A 19597-nucleotide genomic window follows, 5' to 3' on the forward strand; every position below is an offset into this window, starting at 1 on the left:
CATAATTTATTTCCTAATAATAATCTCCACAAGCCAATAATTTAACAAAACAAAAAACAGAAGCATTAATCTAACAAAAAATAATAAGAATTAAAAAAATAGAACATGTAATTTCTAGGAATAAGCTCACCACACTAACGACAAAAATTTGAGCTGTGCAAGGAAATGTAGAGCAAACACAAACCGGCCACAAACTGAATGCAGGGTGTGGTGGTGGGGGGGCAAAAAGAGGGAGAGGAGAAGGGCAGTTTGGCTGTTACCACTGAAAAACACACAAGACCAGAAAAGAGGGGAAGACGATTTTATCATTTGCCGGTTCAAACCTCCCGAGAGCCAGTCTAATTAAGAGCCCTATAAATAAGCGGTAGATGACTTTCCTGGAGCGCACTTCTAACACAAGTACACCCTCAGAAGAATTCACAAAGAGAATGAATCAACGTTTGGGCAAACAGACCTCGGCTGCGTCCCAAAGTGATACAAAAAAACAAAACAAAAAAACAACCTTGAGGACATTGGCTTTGTAGGTCACTCTTTAAGTACATAAGCACCTCAATCAGTATCAATAAGTTAAATGGCAAATGCGTAAAGTGCTGGGAAGATTATGCTGCAAATGTGTTTAGTTACGTGAGACTGAATACCTGCATAAAAGGGCCCTTATTACGCTATTTTCTGATCTATGTTATAATGTTGTTTCCTCATCAAAAACTGCAATGTATTCCTTTGATTTTAGAAAAATAACTACACCAGAATACAGTCACTCAACATATAATGAGTATTTTGAATGCATTTTTTGGTAGGCCTATTTAGTAACTTCACCACCCTGAACCCTTAAGTCTAGCCCCACAGGTAGAGAAAGTTATACTTGTTTAGCAGTTCATATTTCAGTGTTGTTACCAATGTTCCTTGACATGTTTAAAAATAGTGTCTATGAGATGAAGAAGAAAATTATGTTAATATGTTCATTTGTACTTTCAAATGTGGTCTAAGGTTTATAAACAGGTTTCTCTTTAGTAAACATCAAAGGTTTGGAAAAACGAAATAAGCTGCTGGGTTGATTACTGGTAAAATAATCTATCACACTATGTTGTCAGAATACTTTGAATGAACACTAAGTTTAGAATGGGTTAACATAAGCTAAACAAGCGATTCTCTTTTTGTGGTTTTTGTGAGGCCTTTTCCATATAATATTTTGATTAAAATTGTTTAATTTCTATGGCAACGGAAGGCCCTTGCTTGAAAGTATCAAGGCATTGGATAAATAAAATGCATTTAACAAATTCTGGTTTCCAATGGAGAGCTTTTTTCAAATGTGAAGATGTCACTGGGAAACTCCAATGATTTTTTCACTCTTTGCCTGTTGATGATGATCTGACTGCTCCTCTCACAAAAGCAAGTTAGGCAATATTTACTATAAGAATAATAACATAATAATATACTCAATATGGCACCAGAAATGTTACATAGCGCACCTCTAATTAAATGCTTTATTTTGTTGTTATATTTAGAGGTGTACTATGTATGTTTTCTGGTGGAGGATAAAATATGCTTGCCTGAAATGTTCCGCAGTATAGAATAAACTTTTTATTACCACAAAAACACTTGGTTTTGGGTGGAATCACCAGATCATCTTCATGGAGACTGAAGTTTTATGCCATTTTGTGGAACATTCCAGGCAAAACATTAACATCTCAATAGAAAAAAGAAGGAAGGACCCAAAGCCTACTTTGCTTAGATATACCATGAAATGCTGTGAAATGAGTTGTACTCTGTTATATGTGCCTCAGCAGGAGAGAGACAGGTTGGAGTCATAAACCACAGGCAGCAGCCTGGAAAAAAGGCAAAAATGTCTCAGAGTGGATATGCTCATAGAAAACAGGTGGCATATACAGGCAAAGAAGGACTGCACTTTATTGAACTGGAGGAAATAAAGGATAGAATGGAATTAAGATCCACTCAGCCAAAGAAAGAGGAACAGGAAAGGTAAGTAATTTTATCATGTTAGGATAAAACACGGGCCATACCCATTCAATAAACTTGGCCCATTTATATAGCAAATATAAAAAACTGAGAATCAAACTACATCAAGCTATTACAAGAAACAGACAGGAGAGGGAGCTCCATGACCAGCTGTTGGAGCAGGAGAAGGAAATTGAAAACATGAGAAAAGAGGAGACAGCTGAGAAAAACACTCTTCTTAATCAGGTTCAAGAGTAAGTCTTTAATTATATAATTATACCACAAAACATAAGTTAAAGGTCGTATATTACACAAAATTGACTCTTGTGAGCTTTAAGCCATGATATGATGCTGTTACCTCCTCAAAACAAATCTGGAGTTGACTTTTGTTTCATACATGTTTGAGTCTGTCTAAATCTCCAAAGCTCAAAATATTCAGTTCTATCTTGTGCTGTCATGTAGTGGTAGTTTTCAAGTTAACATCTCCTTTTACATTTAGCTCAGCAGAGAGTGACAACTCCAGGGCTGAAATTATCCAAATGATTCTAGTGAAGGTGTGTGGAGTTTAAAAACACAGTGGAGCACTTCCTGTATTATCACATGACATCACAAATTGAAACTGAGTGTTTTCAGTTGAGATAAAAACTCTAAATATACAAGGTTTTTGTGTTAAACATGTGTGAATGAAACAAATTCCAGGTATGTTTTTAATGAGGAAACAACATTATATTATAAATCAGAAAATAGTGTAATATAGGCCCTTTATGTCAGTAATAATCTGTTATTTCAAATACATTTTGTATTTTGTTAAGTGTAGCCTTAAACGGGAGGTTGAGATATTAAAAAACAAAAGATTGGTAAAAGAAGAGGAAGACGTTAAGCCTGATGCAGAGTTTAAAAAGTCAGTTATGAGTCAGACACTGTACTTAAAACAATCAGTAAATAACCATTACAATCATCTGCATTATTTTTAAAGTAATAAAAATAGTGTTGTAAAATGATGACATTTGTTAGGTAGAGGAATTCAGTGAACTCCAGAAGCAGGAAAGAAAATTGACGATTCAAGTGAGACCATTTCAACACTTTTTAAATACTTGCAAAATATAAATTAAAGGTATAATTTTTCTCTTTCCCAGCACAACCAACTGATTACTGAGAGGAAGAAAACTCAGGATTCACTGTTTACATATAAAGCCGCTGCGGTTACACTTAAAGTAAAAATACTCATTCTTTTTATTTTGAATGATACAGTAATAAGGCTATATAATGATGGCTCAATTTATTGTTGAAGGCTGAACTGAAAAAAATTAGGCAAGGCATTTGTGTCAAGGATAAGGAAATAAGGTTAGTTATTTTTGTTAGGTCTGTGACTCTAATCAACTGAACTGTGTTTTCTTGTGTTGAAGGGCCCTGTGATCGAGAAAAGTAAAGAAAAGAAAAGTTCAACAACAAGAAGGTATTTTAAACATTTGAAGGTTTAAGATATTTAGGCTCAAGCACAAAACACTTGATAATATGCTACACAAATATATTAATTATGTTTTTTCCCTTTGTATTAATTAACCACATATTTTGTATCACGTAGATACAAAAAAATAATAATAATAATAATAATTTCACTGCCCTATCTACTGGTAATCCATATAGAGCTCCTCAGCCCATGTAGCTTCACCACACTTCAGCTGATCATTTCAACACTCAAGATTCAAATATTGTAATCAGATATAGATTTTTCAGATAAATCAAATCTTTTTCTGTGTTTATTTCTTGTGGTTCACTCACCTTAGAGCTCAGTACATTTGGAAAGTGACCGGAGCTCTGAGACTGTGTGGTCTGGGTGTGCTGCTTGTCATGGCAAATGTGGCTCCTCTCTGCAGCCCCGACTATGACCTCTGGACCATCCTGTTTGAGGCTGTGGAGTCCTACAGCAAGCTTCAACTGGCATTTCCTTCTTTTAATTAACAGTGGGCTGTCGATATAAAAACATAAAATTAACCAAGCAGCATGGCTATGAATTAATGGATTTTTTTTCTGCACTGCAAGAATTAATCAAAAAAATACACAGGTTTATAGGAAGGTTAGGATGACTATCATGAGCATCCAATATTTTTTTTTAAGTTGAAAAATGTCTTACTTTTTATATCGAACGCATACATTTGTTTAATTAAAATTTTGTTAATATTCCAGTTAAATTACACAATGGCACACAAAGGCCTAGGCTTACATAAATGTTTTATGTTTCACATTAATGGAAGTATGTGGTATGGTTTGGTGCAAAACTTCGTCAGTATTTACCTGTTGCTCAGAAGTATGTCAAAGCACCTGAAAGAAATGCAAAGTTGTTTATTTTTTATAAGGCCCGGAAGAGCTCCTTTAACCGTTTCCGGGTCAGATCCAAATCCTGAAGGCACGCTGGCAACACATCGAGGCCACCGGTGGGTAAGAAATACGTTATTAACAGGTACTCTCATAGGGTCTTCATCAATTATTCATCCCTTTACTTATCAATAATGTGATATTTACAGAAAAATATAATCATAACGGCCAAATGTGAGCATTGTATGGGTATGAGAGAGACTGTGACAGGCGGGAAGCTAGCAATTTTAACGTTAGCATTCAAAAACTCTGCTGTAAACTTCTCTTTTCATTGGACGGGAGGCTCAAGACTCGTAGGAAACTGGTGAAACTTGTGCATACTGAAGGCTAATGTATCCTGTTGCTGTGTTGCAGTGTCAGCAAAATGGACTTTGTTTATGGCCCGCTGGGCTTGAGTGTTGTCGCGGGATGTGGGCTCATCCTCGGCTGGTACCTCCGAGGCCGCTTCGCTCCCGCGTCCAAAAGCGTCGCTGCAGCGGCGCTGGGGAACGGCGCCGGGGAGGCCAGTATGATGGGAGAAGGAGGAGAATACAAGATGATTCTGGTAGTGCGAAGTGACCTAAAGATGGGCAAAGGGAAAGTCGCCGCCCAGTGCTCCCACGCGGCCGTGTCTGCGTACAAACAGGTCCAGCGGAGGCACCCGGAGCTGCTGAAGGAGTGGGAGTACTGCGGCCAGCCCAAGGTGGTGGTCAAAGCTCCGGACGAAGAGACTCTCATTGACCTACTGGCACGCGCCAAAGAAATGGGACTTCCTGTTAGTTTGATCCAGGACGCCGGCCGGACACAGATCGCCCCGGGGTCACGCACAGTGCTGGGGATTGGCCCTGGCCCATCTGATTTGGTTGACATGGTCACTGGAGAGCTGAAACTCTATTAAACATCATCTTTGCCATAAGATGTTATGAGACTTTTTACAATATGAGTTGTCATTTTTATAATGCACATTCAGCAGGCCCATGGCTCCTAGCTGTGTACTCAAGTACTACTAGAAATACCATGTATATTGTTGCCCAGCGATGCTTGGGTAAATACTTTTATTAAATGGTTAACTTGATTGATAATAAATTAAGATTTACATAACGTACTGTCACCTATATTCACTATAATCACAGAAACTGTCAAAACAGCCACTTGTTATATGTGTATAATGGGTTAAAAAAAAGCATATTGCAACTGGCTTTAAGATCTGACAAGATCAGGCTTTAGAAGCAAGGCTGGGCCTGGTTAGTATTTGGATGAGAGATTGCTGGGAAAATCTGTTGCGTTTAGGCAAGGCACTTCACCTTCACTGCCTTGTGTGGTGGCTACAACCATCACTTTGTGCAGAGTGAGTGAATAATGCACGGTAAATAGTTTTGGGTATTTTGAATGAAGTTATACAAATCCAATGCATTTTTATAAATGCTGGCTCAGAGGTTCATAGTCATTTCTGAGGCCTGTTTCACTACAAAGTAATTTGAAGAATTATTGTGCTATATTATGTAACCACAAGTGTCAATAGTTAACAGCAAACAAACTGACAAACAAGAAGCCTTTATTTTCAAGTGGAAAACAAAACTGCGGTTTCATTCAATATAATCCTGTTTATGCACAATCACTTCTTATAAGTGCACTGTTTTATTCTAAAGTAATTCAGATAAGAATATAAGTTCAAAGTTAATCAATGAATTTTCTGTATACACACAAGCCATTCTGATAAAAACTTCAAATAACCACATGAGCTGCAGTGACATGATTCTGAAATGAGTGAGTTGGTCAACTGAACACAATAAAAGCAAAAGTTTACAGAAATCTTTCTTGCAACCCAAACAGCAGAAACAAACTGCGGTGAAAGGGGGCTGAGTGTGTCAGTCAGAGCGGTTTGTTGTCCCATTACAAGCAGTATTTCAAAGTACTATCAAATATGAATGCAGATGCTAAGGACATCTTGCACAGGCATTGCTGGAAAATATACTTTCTATTAAAATTGGGCGTCAAATGCCATGAAGCAAGTGATGATAAAACGTAGTGTTTCAGGATTGTGGTACTTGAAGCGGCAGTTTTATATTCAAATACAAATCATCTGAATATACAATAATAAATGAATTTTACAGGTGGACAGAAAAAGCTGCTCACACATCAAGAGGTTCTACATTTCTTCTTACTACAGAGTGCAAATCAGATGCTTCAGAACAGACCTTTTAGACTGAAGAGGACTCGCTCTTCCAAAAGCCCCCCTCCCCAATGTACACAAACCATTTCCATTCAAAAATAACAGAAGAAAAATAATCTAGTCAATATGGAATGTGAAAAATTATTAATCTTTGTGATACAACAGAAAAAAGTCCTTCATAGCAAAAGGGGTAAAGTACAAAATAAAAATGTAGGTGTGATGTTTTGTATCCTGAAAGGCAGAGAGGTCTGGTGAAGGACTGTGGCTGATGGATGGGAGCTTTACATGCCATAACCAAAGCCTGGTTGAGCAGCTGGCTGAGGGTAGCCTGCAGGGGCCTGGTAACCATATGCGTAGGCCTGTTGAGGGGCAACAGGGACACTGGGGCCTGCTGTAAGCATCAGTTGTGGTGTGCCTTCAAAGAAACACAAATAGTTTACTCACATTTATTAGATTTGAGCTCATAAAATTAACTGGTTGGGAAGTTAGACCTACCATAAACAATGGGCTGTGTCTCTGTTGCCTGCTCTTCTTCTTTCCTCAGGGACTCTGAAGTCTCTAGTTTATCTACCTGTAAATGCATAAAAAACATCCAGCATGTTAAAGGTGCATTGTGTAGCTTTTCTGATAGAGGGTCAGTCAAATGCTTTTCTCCATGGAGATGTTATTGGATTGTCTAGAATGTTTCACAGTACGGTCTTAAACCTTTCTATCTTCACAGAGACCAAATGCCTGTTTTTCAAGGTATTTTTGAGCAGTAAAAACACCAGTGATTTCATGAATGTAAGGCAGAGCTGTTTACAGTCTGGAACATTTCAGGCAGAGCAATGAGATATCCATAGACACAAGCAGGTGATTGACCCTGAATCAAAAAGTTACACAGTGCATCTTTAATAATTCCACAAAATCAGTGTGTATATATCGTATGCAGATACACACTAATAAAATCTACTTTTTCTCGGCATGTCTTTTTGGAGCAGCTTAAGGCACCAGTGGCTTTTGTCCAGTAATAAAAAATAATATGTCATAAAGCAAATTTCCATGCCAATATGCACTATGTTTATGCACTTTTATGCCCTTGAGCATCTTTGAAACAGTGAAGAATGTCATGCCAATTATATTACAAATTATACAGCAAACACCAGGCAGACTCCATAGGCTTAACATTTTGTGACATCAACAGTAACTTTATGCAAGTTAAAATCATTTTCATGTGTTTTTTTTTTGTACATGCTTTTACAACCAGTTTGTTCCAACATTGGATTAATACTCAACTAGTTTTCTACTTTTACTACTTGCTATTGATCAAACAAAATTTTCATTATCCCAAAGTTTTAAAATGTTCAATCTTATGCAAAATCGATACTCATGCAAAAACAAGGCAATTTTTGAACTAGATTTTCAGGTTAAACCAAGACTTTCACCTGATTTGTAATTGCATCAACCTGAAATGGAAAAAGATAATGACATTCATATCCAAAACTTTACCATTTAGAGAATCGTATCCTTTTGTTTGTGCTGCTTGAACTTTAGTGACAGACCTTACAGTTGCCTATTTACATTAACATAAATCTGTGCAATGCCCACTCACCTTGCTGAGGTATTCTCTCATGACCTGGATGAAATATGGCATAGAAAAATCCATGATGTTGTGCCTCCATGCAGTCTCTAGCACCACATCTGGCCGTAGGAGGTCATAGCACGTGAAGAGGCAGGCAGCAAAACAGTCGTTCTTATTCTCTTGAAGAAACCAGGCCAGCAGCTCCTCAGCGAGCTCTGTGTCTTTAGATTCAGAGGCATACTGCATGGCATCCTACAAGAAAATACCACGAAACAAGTGTGTCAACAAGGGGTGGGGCAGTAGTATAGCTGCAAGAAACAATTATTTTAGTAATCGATTAATAAGCAATACATTTTATGCATTTACACTGACAGGCATATATGGATTTAAATTGATTTTAGCCTATTCTTTGGTTATATGCACTACTGGTCAAATGTTTTAGAACACCCTAATTTTTCCAGTTATTTATTGCAATTCAAGTCGTGCAAATCCAATGAATATCTTGACATGGTACAAAGGTAAGTATTGAACAACCAGAGGTTATAAAAAACACAATGACCTAAAACACAAGTCCAAGCTCTGCCAGATCTACTTCAGGAAAAAAGAACAAGATCATAAGGTTGAAAATATGGAGTGGCCAGCATAATCTCCAGACTTAAACCCCATTGAACTGGTTTTGGGATGAACTGGACAGAAGAGTGAAAGCCAAGCAACCTACAAGTGCCACAAATTTATGGGAATTTCTGCAACAGACTTGGGAAAAACTTTGTGAAGAATATTTGATTTCTACTGCAGAAAGAATGCTACGCCACAAGTGTGTTCAGGTGTTATATCTGCCAAAGGTGGCTACTTTTAGGAATCTAAAGTTTAGAATACATTTTGGTCTATAAATTGATTCAATGATTTCATTTTCAACTCAAATTGCTTATTTGTTCTAAGCTTTAATGTCATTGCACTCTGAAATTAAACAATGATTTTCAGTCAAAAACTGGAAAAAGTGTATTCTAAAACTTTAGAAACAGTAGTGTAAATTATCTGTGCCGTGATAAGTGTTCATGATCTCAAGGCTGTGAAAAGTGCTGCTTTGGCCACAGGTTAATAAATGAGCTCCATCAATACCATCTGAAGCCCACCTTGATGATATTAATACTATGGCATTCTAATATCTTCAACGTGCCTGATCTGGTTGAGTAAACTATCAGATATACAAAATAAATACCTTGTAGAGCTTATCCTTCTTGCAAAGCTCCACACTCTGTTTCCAGCGGTTATTGCCCTTGAAGAGGTAGGCAGCGATTCTTCTGAACTCAATCAGCTCGTGTTTTTCTAAGCGCTGGGCCAGTGAGATGTTATCAAAGTTATCATAAGCATCTATTGATGTTCTAAGTGCCTAAAAAAACACAGCAATAATTAAATCCCTGAACAAAAAAAAAACAACCAATGATCATTTTTATTTGGATTTCTCACTTGATAATCCTCCTCTACAATGAAGAGGTTGTTAAGTGCTTCATTGACTGATTTGTTGTTGTGGTTCTGCACTGAACGCAAGTATGGTTTTACCAAAGGCAGCTGTTTAACCTGCAGAAATGAATACATGTGCAATTAATATCAAAATGGGTACTGCAAGGCAAAATATGACAACAAAATCATTGTTCATTGATACCTTAGAGAAAAAGTTGACGGCACGGGAGTGATCCAGTCTCGGTGAAAGCACTATGAGCAAATCATTCAGTAACAACGGTTTGAACTCCAAATAAAACTGGATGGCTTTGTAATATAGTTCCACATTTGCAACCTGCAGAGGGAAAAAGCCCATACAGTTAATTAGATATACACCTAGAAAAAACAAATGTAAGCAGCAATATAATATTGTTAATGTTAATATATTAATATTACTAAAAGATAATATTGTATTAATAAACTAGTGCAAAAGAGGGCTAAGACCAACCTTGGTGATGATGTCTTTAAACTGTCCCTCCTTCCAGGCATCTGTGGGGTGGCTCATCATGGTGATGATGGCGTTGTCAAACTCTTCGTATTTGTCATAGAGGAAGACGAGCTCTGCCCACAGGTGTGCTTGTTCTGCTGCCCGCAGGACTTTGGGGATGTTCACTCTGGACCAGAACAGCTCCAGATGTTCTCTCATCTTCTGCGGTTTAAACTTGGAGTAAAGAATGGCCAACTCTGTGAACATGCCCATGTGTGCACGCTCCAGGCCCAGAGCAGCCTCCAGCATGGTGATCAGCTCCTCAAAGTAACCCCGATCCTGGCAGGAGAGAGATTATTATTAGCACAGGTAAACATGTGAACTAATATTTAATAATGATTTATTTTCTTACCTGGTAATAGTTGATGAGCTCCTCCAGCTCGTCAGCGTGCACTACAATGTGGAGGCCGCACATCTGGGCCAGTCTGAACTCCTGTCCGTCCACACAAGCGAAGCACACCTCTTTCCAGGTGCGAGTGCTGTTAGCCTTTCGAGCTCCATCCACAGCGGCCTGATACTCTCCCAGGTGCACCAGAGTGGAAGCCAAGCGGCCGAAGTTGGAGACATTGTTGTACAACAACTTAGCTGCCTCGTACATTTTTTCATCGTAGCATCTGTCACCAACCTATCGAAGATAGTCAAAAAGGGTTAGAGCAATTAATAACTACATCCATGTAAAATACACAATGAATTAAAGAACTGACCTGCTGGATGTGTGCATTGTTTGGTCCATTAATAAACTCTTCCAGTTCTGCCAGGCGATTTGTTTTGGCCAAGGCAAAGATCAGCTCTGTCTCCACATATGATTCACGGGCCTTTTTACGAGCCATCTGAAGAAATTTAACCAAGTCCTCCCAGTTTCCTGTGCAAGAAAATGATCATGTGTTCATTCAAATGTTTAGAATAAAAACAGTACATATTGTATATAGATTTAAGCAAAGTTTCTTACCACTCTTATCAGCAGCCTGCACAACCTCCATATATGCAGAAGGATCATCAGCTTTGATGTAGGAGTCAATAGCCTCTTTCACCAAACCTTTCTGAAGCTGGGCCTTTGCCAACTGGCTCCACACGGCCGGTTCATTACAGCGCTCTGCAAACTCATATGCTCTGTCCAAATTGCCAATATGTTCAATAAGCACCTTGGGGAAAATAAAGCAACCAATTACTTATCTTTGAAAGTACAAGATGGAGAAGATAGATACAAGATTGAGAAAAGAAGTGAAAACTCTTACTTGTACAGCTGAAGTATTGACATCAAACTTCTTAAAGATGGAAAAGGCCTCCTCAAAGAGTTCATTGCTAATTGCAATGTTAGCGATATCGGGAGCATCGTAGTTCCAGCCGGTTAATGTACTCCATCACACGTGTACGGTCTGCTTTGATGGCAGTCAGAATCAGCAGGTTTTGGAGATTTCTGTTTGAGGGGAAATTTTTATGAAGCATGTGGTAAAATATAAATATCTAAAAATTATAATAAATAAGCACCTGTGTTCACTGAAGACTGAGTTATCCAATACAATTTTCTCCAGGAGCTCAATAAGCTCATTGGGCAGGTCTGCTGTCATGAAGGCCTTGACTGTGACTGACACCTCCTCTGGGTCCTGGGTTTCTGACAATGCGGTTTGCACAACCTAAAAACAGATGCACCAATAATCAAACTCAAATACTGTATACATAGACATAAAAACAAAGTATTTTGGTTAAAACTTACCTGATCAATAAGTGGTCGTCTGAAGGGGTTGGTCTCCAGGAGAACACTGGCCCAAAGATCTGGGTCTTTGCGACGAACCAGGTAACGAGACAAACTTTTGAAAAGAGAATTCTCATTGCAAACCTGAAGAAAAATACAACACAAATTAGACATTTCACTGTAAAAAAAAAACTAAATCTGAACAGAAACACTCTGAACTGATGATGGCATTCTCACATTGATCAACTCCTGGTCACACTGGCCTCTCTCATATGCCACGCACGCTAGATGAGGGTCTCTCTTCTCGCAGTACTTTCCAACCACACGGCTGTCGTAGTACGGATTTTCCCTCAAAAAACGCTCGGGGTTGTTGTTGCTGTCGATGTAAATCTTGGCCAAAGCATTATGGGTAGCTGGCTCCTCACAACCTTCATGGATACGAGACTCCAACCAAGGCAACAGCAGCTTCAGTCTGGATAACAGACGAGAAACATGATTATACAAGTTGAAAAGTTTAGTTTAAAACAGAATCTAGATTCTTTGGTGGAATTTGCCATTTAACTTTCAGACTGCGGATTTGCTGACTTGATTTATGGTTAATATCGCTGTAATTACTGGGCTTATCGACATGAAACAAAAACTGCCATGAAGTTCAAGGTCTTCTATGTCAGCATAAATGAAAGTGAAATTATGTCTTCACAATAGCTTAAAAGTTTAGAAGATAAAGTGTCATTATTCTAAATCAAACACATGATTCTTGTCAGTTGAAAGGGTTTTAAATCATAAGATTAATATGGCAAATTTGTGGATCATAGGGTTCAATGTAGATTATGAGCAGAATTTCATATTAAGAGAATAGACTGACGCCCCCCCATAGTCTAAAAAGGACATGGTCTAGCTATTGATATAATAAAATCTCACTTTGTTGCTCCTTGTATTGTCATTAACATTAAAAGTAACTACTGAAATACAGGAAATAAGTGACAATCAAACTTCAAAAATTGTATGAAAGAAAATTATTAATACAGAAACCAATTGTGGCAGCACAGTCTAAACAAAATGTATGGGAAACACTGAATAAGTATTAATAGCCTATTTTGTTCAAAAATAGTGAAAATCTGCCATCATATACTCTACAATGTAAACTCAACCTATTCATTCACTGTACCATTTATCATTCGAGTTAAACAAGAATAAATTACCTGTTACGCTTTTCAACTTCAGCCACAAGTTCATCGGTGGAAAACTGTCCTCTGACCACAAGGATCAAGCTCTTAATGACATCTTCAGAGCAGTCCACATCTAAAAGACCTCCCACCACTACAGGCAGACGGCTGGGATTCACCTAAAACATAAAAACATGTGAATAGGCCTGTCATGATAATTAGTCATTACTTATTGTTCATTAAATACATTTTTGGGTACTTTGTTTTTGTACTAGAGGAGGAATTTAACTACTAAAATAACTACTTAAGTGTTTAATTCAGTACTGTATGCTTAGAATAGTTCTTTTATAGATATTATAAAGATTATAAAGATTTGATAGATAATCCTTCTTGGGATTACTGTGTCAATGGTGTTAATTTGTTTTAGTGTTATAGTTTATGATCTATATTTTCTTCAAGATTTGTTATTCACATGTAGGCCTACCACAATAAGAATGTCAACAGGAAATGCAAAACTGTACAATAATAGTGAGAAATAATGGCCTACCTTCTGCACATAGATCTCAATGTATTTCTGAAGGTTGTTGCGATACAGATAAAGAACCAGGTCATGGACAAAGTCAAAACGATCACAGACGATGATCAATGGGAGCTGGTCAGTCAGTTTGGCCTCCTGTTCATTAGGGAACATGGAAAGGAAATATTCAATTAAATAGACACTTACCCTTTTAATATCATCAATAAGAATGAAAACGACTAAAACGCCCATTCTAATTACGGCAGATACACAATTTCTCCAACAACATAAAATGTATTCAATTCAAGGTTGTGCATTCCCTATAATCTGGTAACATGCTACACTAAAGACTTATACTATACAATAATAGCTACTGTATATACATCTATAAACATCTACCTTTTTTAAATATCAGGCTTTACACATGACATCTATTTAGTTACTTTGGATAATAATTAATTACACCAAAAAGCCAAGTCTACCACATCAGGTTCTACAGCACAGGGGCACATCATGTGTATGGTTTGTGATGTATCATACACCACCATACAAATGTTAAGTCCAATTCACAGACTAGGTCAAGGAAAGGGGTTCATTAGGGAGATTTGTCACTAGTGAGAAAGATACATTTACCTGATACATGTCCTGCCATTACAAAGACAGAGGAAAGCACAATAGTTAGAGCGTGGAGAGGGGACTGTTCTGGTAATTCTTGCTTGTTAATTTGCTGTTATTTCTATTAAGAAGTCTTCAGATGAACCATTTTACAATCTACTGTGAACTGGGAAGTATGGATGATCTGCTCCACCAATTTAAGATATTTCCAAACTATCTTAATACGAAATGTCACCACAGCATTGTAGCATTACAGAAGTTGCCTTTTCCAAAACTTGAATCACATGTTTGTTGCAACTATACCTTCAGGAAGTTCTTGACGCGCTCTGGGTCGTAGCAGTTGCTCTCTCTGCAGATCCTCTCCACCTCTTTGATCTGGCCTGTCTTACAGGCAGCTTGGATGTATTTGAAGTGAACTTCAGGATCCTGACTGAAGTTCACAATGGAGCCCAGGAAGTAAAACAAACCTTTGCAGAACAATCCACAAATTTAGCGTTAAACATAATAATAGTCATAGTAATAACATGTCATTCAAATTCAGTAAAAGTGATGAGTATAAACGTGTTTTGTAAAAAGCAGCCTCATAATTTAATGGCTTTTAAAGTACCTCACCTTCAAAGCTCTTGAAAGACTCAAACAACTCGGTCAGAGCCTGTGTAGTGAGCTGCTCGTGGTACTTAGATGCCACCTGGACACAGATCTGCAGATTCTGTCGGATGTTGGCGGATAACATGGCCCTCAGACACTCCAGAGAGTCCTCCACTGACAGGGAGCCAAAGAAGTTCACCAGCCACTATGAAAGGGGACAAAAAAATTATTGATTGTATTATTAGCAGTGATGCCGTTAAACCGTGATGTAATATTGCCCCCATATGTAATTGACTTGTACCTCTGGGTTGAGCAGGTGTGTGTGCACTACAGCACGCTTGATGTCATACAGGTCTGTGTAGTGCTCCAGTGCCCGCTGCAGCAGCCCGGCCTTTTCACACAGCTGGGCAATGTGAGCACGGTCGTAATTGGTAAACATCTGATTGCCCAAGATGGCATCAGCAACCTACAGTAAAGAGTTATGCGTTATGTAATATATTTATTTATACTGCGTAACTAAATACATGTTATAAAATTGTATCTCCTGCTCAGAAGTGTACCTGAGGAGCGTGCATGAGGTTCATCTCCAATAGGCGGGTCTGCAGTGGTCCTTCTGAGGGGCGGTTGTTCTTCAGAGCATCGAGGAGGAAGGAAGTGCACTGCTGGATCAGGTTGTACTCCATGAACACATCCACAATCTGAGCACACACAAGAGGCTTATCTTTAGAGACACACAGGCCACTTAAAACAGTCATCACAAAGGCATTTATCCGGATCAAGACCACCTCTTTTGGTACTGGAATCTATGTTTGAAAATATACTTTTACAATAATAATGTCAAACAAAATATCAAACCTGTGTAATGTCGGCCAAAGGCTCCTCATCCTGTACAAGCATCTGGGCGAATTGCAGGCCCTGCTCTGGGTTTATCCTCATCACATTCCTCAGCAGAAAGATCCAGTCAGGTGTATATCCCACCTAAAAAATACCATGGTCATTAATAACATTCTCATGTAGTATTCAATTAATAGATAATAAACAGACCTTCTTTGCATAAAGTACAATCTTGGGAAACTGTCCAGTCTCTGCAAAGCACTGAATGACTTTATTGGGGACATTTGCTCTCAGGTAGACGCTAAGAGCCAAGGTGGGGTCCACTGCTTTCACCAGGTCACCAAGTTCTTCTGAGCACTCCAGCTGAAACGCAAAAGATGAGCAGAAATTTAATCACTGACTAAAAGGAGGAATGGTACTAGCAAATGCTCTCAAAAGTACAGGATCTTGTAAATCATAAGTACTATTAAAATTACCTTCATAAAAAAGGCAGATTAAACTGTCCAGTCACTTCAAAAACTCACTCCATGCTTTTACCTTACTGCTTATAAATCATTATAATCCCAATCAAATAATTTGTCGACTAATCGAACATTTGGTCAACCAAGACAGCACTGAATGATTACTTGACTAAAAAAAAAAAAAAAAAAAAAAAACTCCTTCAAGCATCTGACACGTTTATAAACATATGATCTCACACAATCTCAGATAATGGAGAAACAGTGTAAACAAAAGTGCAGCTCAGGAAATCCACTTCCTGTTTGTAGCTGTTCCCATGGAGATTGTGAATACCTTGTCTTCCTTCAGCCACTTCTCCAGGAGCTGCTTTCGGCCTTGCTGCAGCACAGGTCTGCACAGCTCCAGAGACTCAAACTTGTTGAGCTGGCCCTGGTCCAGAAGAATCCCAAAGTACTGTAAAAGTGGAGAAGTCTGGCCCTGCTGAGTTGGAACGCTCTGGAATCGGCGAATGGTGTCTGGGGTACGCAGGATACCCTAAGTAAAATTAAAAAAATATAATAATAATAAAAATTATTTTAGTACATCCTACATCCTGGTTTTTAATTTTACTTCCTGGTTGGGTAGCAGATATCACATATATAGAAGCAAATTTATCATTGTTACCTAGCAACCATTAAATAAAATGTACACCGTTATCAGATTCGATTAGGGATTAAACTGTCTGTACATAAACTGACCCTGTATTTTGAGGGACATTTTCTGTGTTAACGACATTGTAAAGGTATTCTGTTAAATAACCTCAACACTTCCTTCACTTTTGTACTTTTCTTCTCAGCTTTTTTCCACAAACTGCCACTTAATTAATGTTATTACAATCCGATCAAACCAAGTAATAATTAGAAAAACTTGATTATCTGTCATATATTTTTCAACACCAATATTATTCAAATTCCAATAATACAGTGAAACATCTCGAAATCTTACCTTTGGGGCGTTTGCAGCCACTTTAGCAGCTTCTGAATAGTTTCCAGCAGTAAACAGGTTGTTGAACTTGCGTGCAAAAAGCTCTTCAGCTCCGGCTAAGTTGTTGCGTACAGCCAAACGGAGAGCCAGGTCTGGGTTTTGTAGGACATTAGTGATGTAGGGGATGATGTTCTCCTCCTCCACACAGACGGAAAGCACCTGACACGATCAGTGAGACATAAAAAAAAGAAGAAATCATTAGGCTGCGTTCAATTTTGCTTTAAAGATGGAATATGTAACTTTCTGGAATAGTGTGCCTTCAGCTTTTCTCCATGGAGATGATTTTGCTTTACCTGGAATGGTCCACAGCAAGAAACATTTATCTCCATGGAAACAAGCATTTGACAACATCAGGCCAAGTTACAGGTCAAATCTGTGGAGAGGGGATGCCTCTCTTTTCAAGGTATTGTTGAGCAATAAAACACCTACAATTGAATAACTTTATGACAGATACATTTAATGGCATACTATGGAACATTTTAGGGAACACAACATCTCCATGGAGAGAAGCAGGTGCCGTACCCTCCCCTCGAGAAGTTTCATAGCACACCTTTAATGCATGTGACGAGTTTTTGATCAAAGAAAGGGATTATAGCGCATGTCTGAACACTTCATTAGCCAACTTTATACATTTGATAAGTAGGTAAATTCATTTAGAGTTTCATAGATTATAACCACTATCATGATTAACCAACTTCTTTAAGACTGTAAGAACATTTTAATCTGAACACTGGATAATATATGCCATGCTGATGACGTACAAGAGGTAGTGATTACGAGGAGAGTGGGAGCTCTAAGAGGATTAAGTGCACCAGCCAGTACCTGTGACTTTAAATCATGTGCTTATTTGTGGTGGTAACATTATGTCTGTCCAGGTCACCAATTTAAAGGTTCACTATGGAACTTTTCTGTTTGAGGATCCGTCAACAGCGTGTCTCTATGTGGAGGCTATTGCTTTGTCTAAATGTTCCAAAGTATGATAAGTATTGACATTTTCACCTCCACGGTGAAACCATCAAGCCAAGTTACAGGTAATATCTATGGAAAGGTGACCCCACTCTCACCCAATATGTGTGTTTTTTTTATAGTGTGGAACATTCCAGGCAAAGCAATGGAAAAGTTACAAAGTGCACCTTTAAGCAGTTCAGGTTTATTGATAATATTGCTGTGCAACTCTAAAAGCCATAGAAGCAAAACAAATACAACGCACTGCCCTAAGCTTACAGGTCTGTCTCTGCCCCAGATCAGTTTCCTCCTCTTTACTAAATTATTCATGGGGAGCGTGGCCCGACTGGAACATTATTCATCAGCTGGTTGAATCCAGTTTCTGCTCTAGTTCAACAAAGGCCTCAGGAATCAAGCCTCTCTGCTCTCCCCATGTGAAACACAACTCTCGGGATTATCTCCATTCATTCTTGGCACAGTTTGGACTCGCTCAGTGATGATAGACAAATTACAGTTGTTGCCGTTATTAGCGTTACCTCTGTTTTGGGTTTGGCTAATTTCAGTTTATAAAGCCATGTCAGTCATTTTGTTTTTGGACCAACCTAGAATCACATACTGAAATCTAATTGCTGGGTTTCATATTACATAACATTCTATAGGACAATAACATTTAAAAGGAGAATTACACAACTTTTCTGGTGGAGGATATGCTGCATCCGCTTGTCTTCTTATTTGTTGCTTTGTCTGGAATACTCCATTGTAATTAACTAATGCATTTACTCATGTTTTGATTGCTAAAAATAGCTTGAAAAACATGTAGACCTGACCTGCAGCTTGCCCTAGTGGCAACACCGACTTGTCTCCAAAAGATTTTAATGCTCTACTGTGGAGCACTGCAGGAAAAGCAACAACACAACCATGAAGACAAGCAGGTGGCTAGAAAAGTTACATTGCACCTTCATATCTCATAAGAAAATACAAAGGGGCATGTACGAGTAGTACCTGTCCCTTTCTGTTAACTCCGATAATGCCTGAAGTGGGCTCATGAGGAGCTGTGACAAAGATGGTCTCTCCACTGATGCGATTCATGTAGATGCAGGTGCCAGTCTCCAGGTCGTACAGGTGGATGTAGCCATATTTGGTGATGAGGAAAACCACATTGTGTTTGGCGCTTATCTGCAAGACAATGGGGTTTGGTCATTGATTTGAGTTTGACATTAAAATATAAGACAACTTATAAGTGAGACCCCCTTTGAGAAGTATTACAAACTGCTACATACTTGCATTGCCACTGGGAAGTCATTCTGTGCTTCTGGAGGGAAGAAAACATCTACCGCCTTTTTTGGGAATGGCTGGTTTCCAGTTGGTGGGGCCCCGACCTCAATGATGTGCAACTGCAGAAAACAGACTCTTTAAACACAAACTCTTTAAACTTTAGCAGTAGACATTAGTGAAATTTTGGTTTTGCGAGCCCTATCACGATACCAAATTTTGAAGCACAGTATATTGGTATAGAGAAATACTGCGATAAATTATTTATATTGGTACTACTTTATGCCACAGATACAATTAAAATAATAAAGGCTAATCCCAGTAAACAGTTTTTAAATAGATTGTCTCATTAAAAGGCCTGAGCTGCAACAAATAACAATGTATAATGTAGTATTACGGGTCAATAATTAGCCATAGAGGTCACTTATTTAACCTTTTACAGCTCAAATCTAA

General features: G+C 38.3%; 2 protein-coding genes across 4 annotated transcripts; one reads left to right on the forward strand and one right to left on the reverse strand.

Moving 5' to 3' along the window:
* Positions 1 to 4197: 4197 nt before the first annotated feature.
* Positions 4198 to 5412, forward strand: ptrh2 (peptidyl-tRNA hydrolase 2). 3 transcript variants are annotated; one of them, XM_020930312.2, is made up of 2 exons: positions 4198 to 4391; positions 4687 to 5412. In XM_020930312.2, the coding sequence occupies exons 1-2, from the start codon at positions 4213 to 4215 to the stop codon at positions 5207 to 5209; spliced, it is 702 nt and encodes a 233-aa protein (XP_020785971.2). In that variant the 5' UTR covers positions 4198 to 4212; the 3' UTR covers positions 5210 to 5412. The 3 variants fall into 3 exon arrangements, with proteins under 3 accessions (XP_020785971.2, XP_055004804.1, XP_020785972.1); XM_055148829.1 differs by having other exon boundaries at positions 4245 to 4395; XM_020930313.2 differs by having other exon boundaries at positions 4305 to 4417.
* A 437-nt stretch (positions 5413 to 5849) lies between these two features.
* Positions 5850 to 19300, reverse strand: cltca (clathrin, heavy chain a (Hc)). The gene is given in 27 exon segments (XM_055148828.1): positions 5850 to 6899; positions 6980 to 7055; positions 8076 to 8297; positions 9265 to 9435; positions 9513 to 9623; positions 9709 to 9840; positions 9994 to 10311; positions 10385 to 10657; positions 10737 to 10894; positions 10982 to 11174; positions 11268 to 11373; positions 11375 to 11449; positions 11521 to 11666; positions 11747 to 11869; positions 11963 to 12197; positions 12928 to 13070; positions 13439 to 13564; positions 14327 to 14490; positions 14636 to 14816; positions 14913 to 15077; positions 15172 to 15309; positions 15467 to 15589; positions 15656 to 15808; positions 16238 to 16438; positions 16889 to 17086; positions 18875 to 19048; positions 19153 to 19300. Coding segments are annotated over 27 exon segments (4245 nt in total). The 5' UTR covers positions 19159 to 19300; the 3' UTR covers positions 5850 to 6765.
* Positions 19301 to 19597: the final 297 nt, after the last annotated feature.

This window comes from Boleophthalmus pectinirostris, unplaced genomic scaffold (assembly GCF_026225935.1).
Source record: "Boleophthalmus pectinirostris isolate CB_2022bp ecotype Guang Dong unplaced genomic scaffold, ASM2622593v1 HiC_scaffold_12, whole genome shotgun sequence".
Classification (NCBI taxonomy): Eukaryota; Metazoa; Chordata; class Actinopteri; order Gobiiformes; family Gobiidae; genus Boleophthalmus; species Boleophthalmus pectinirostris.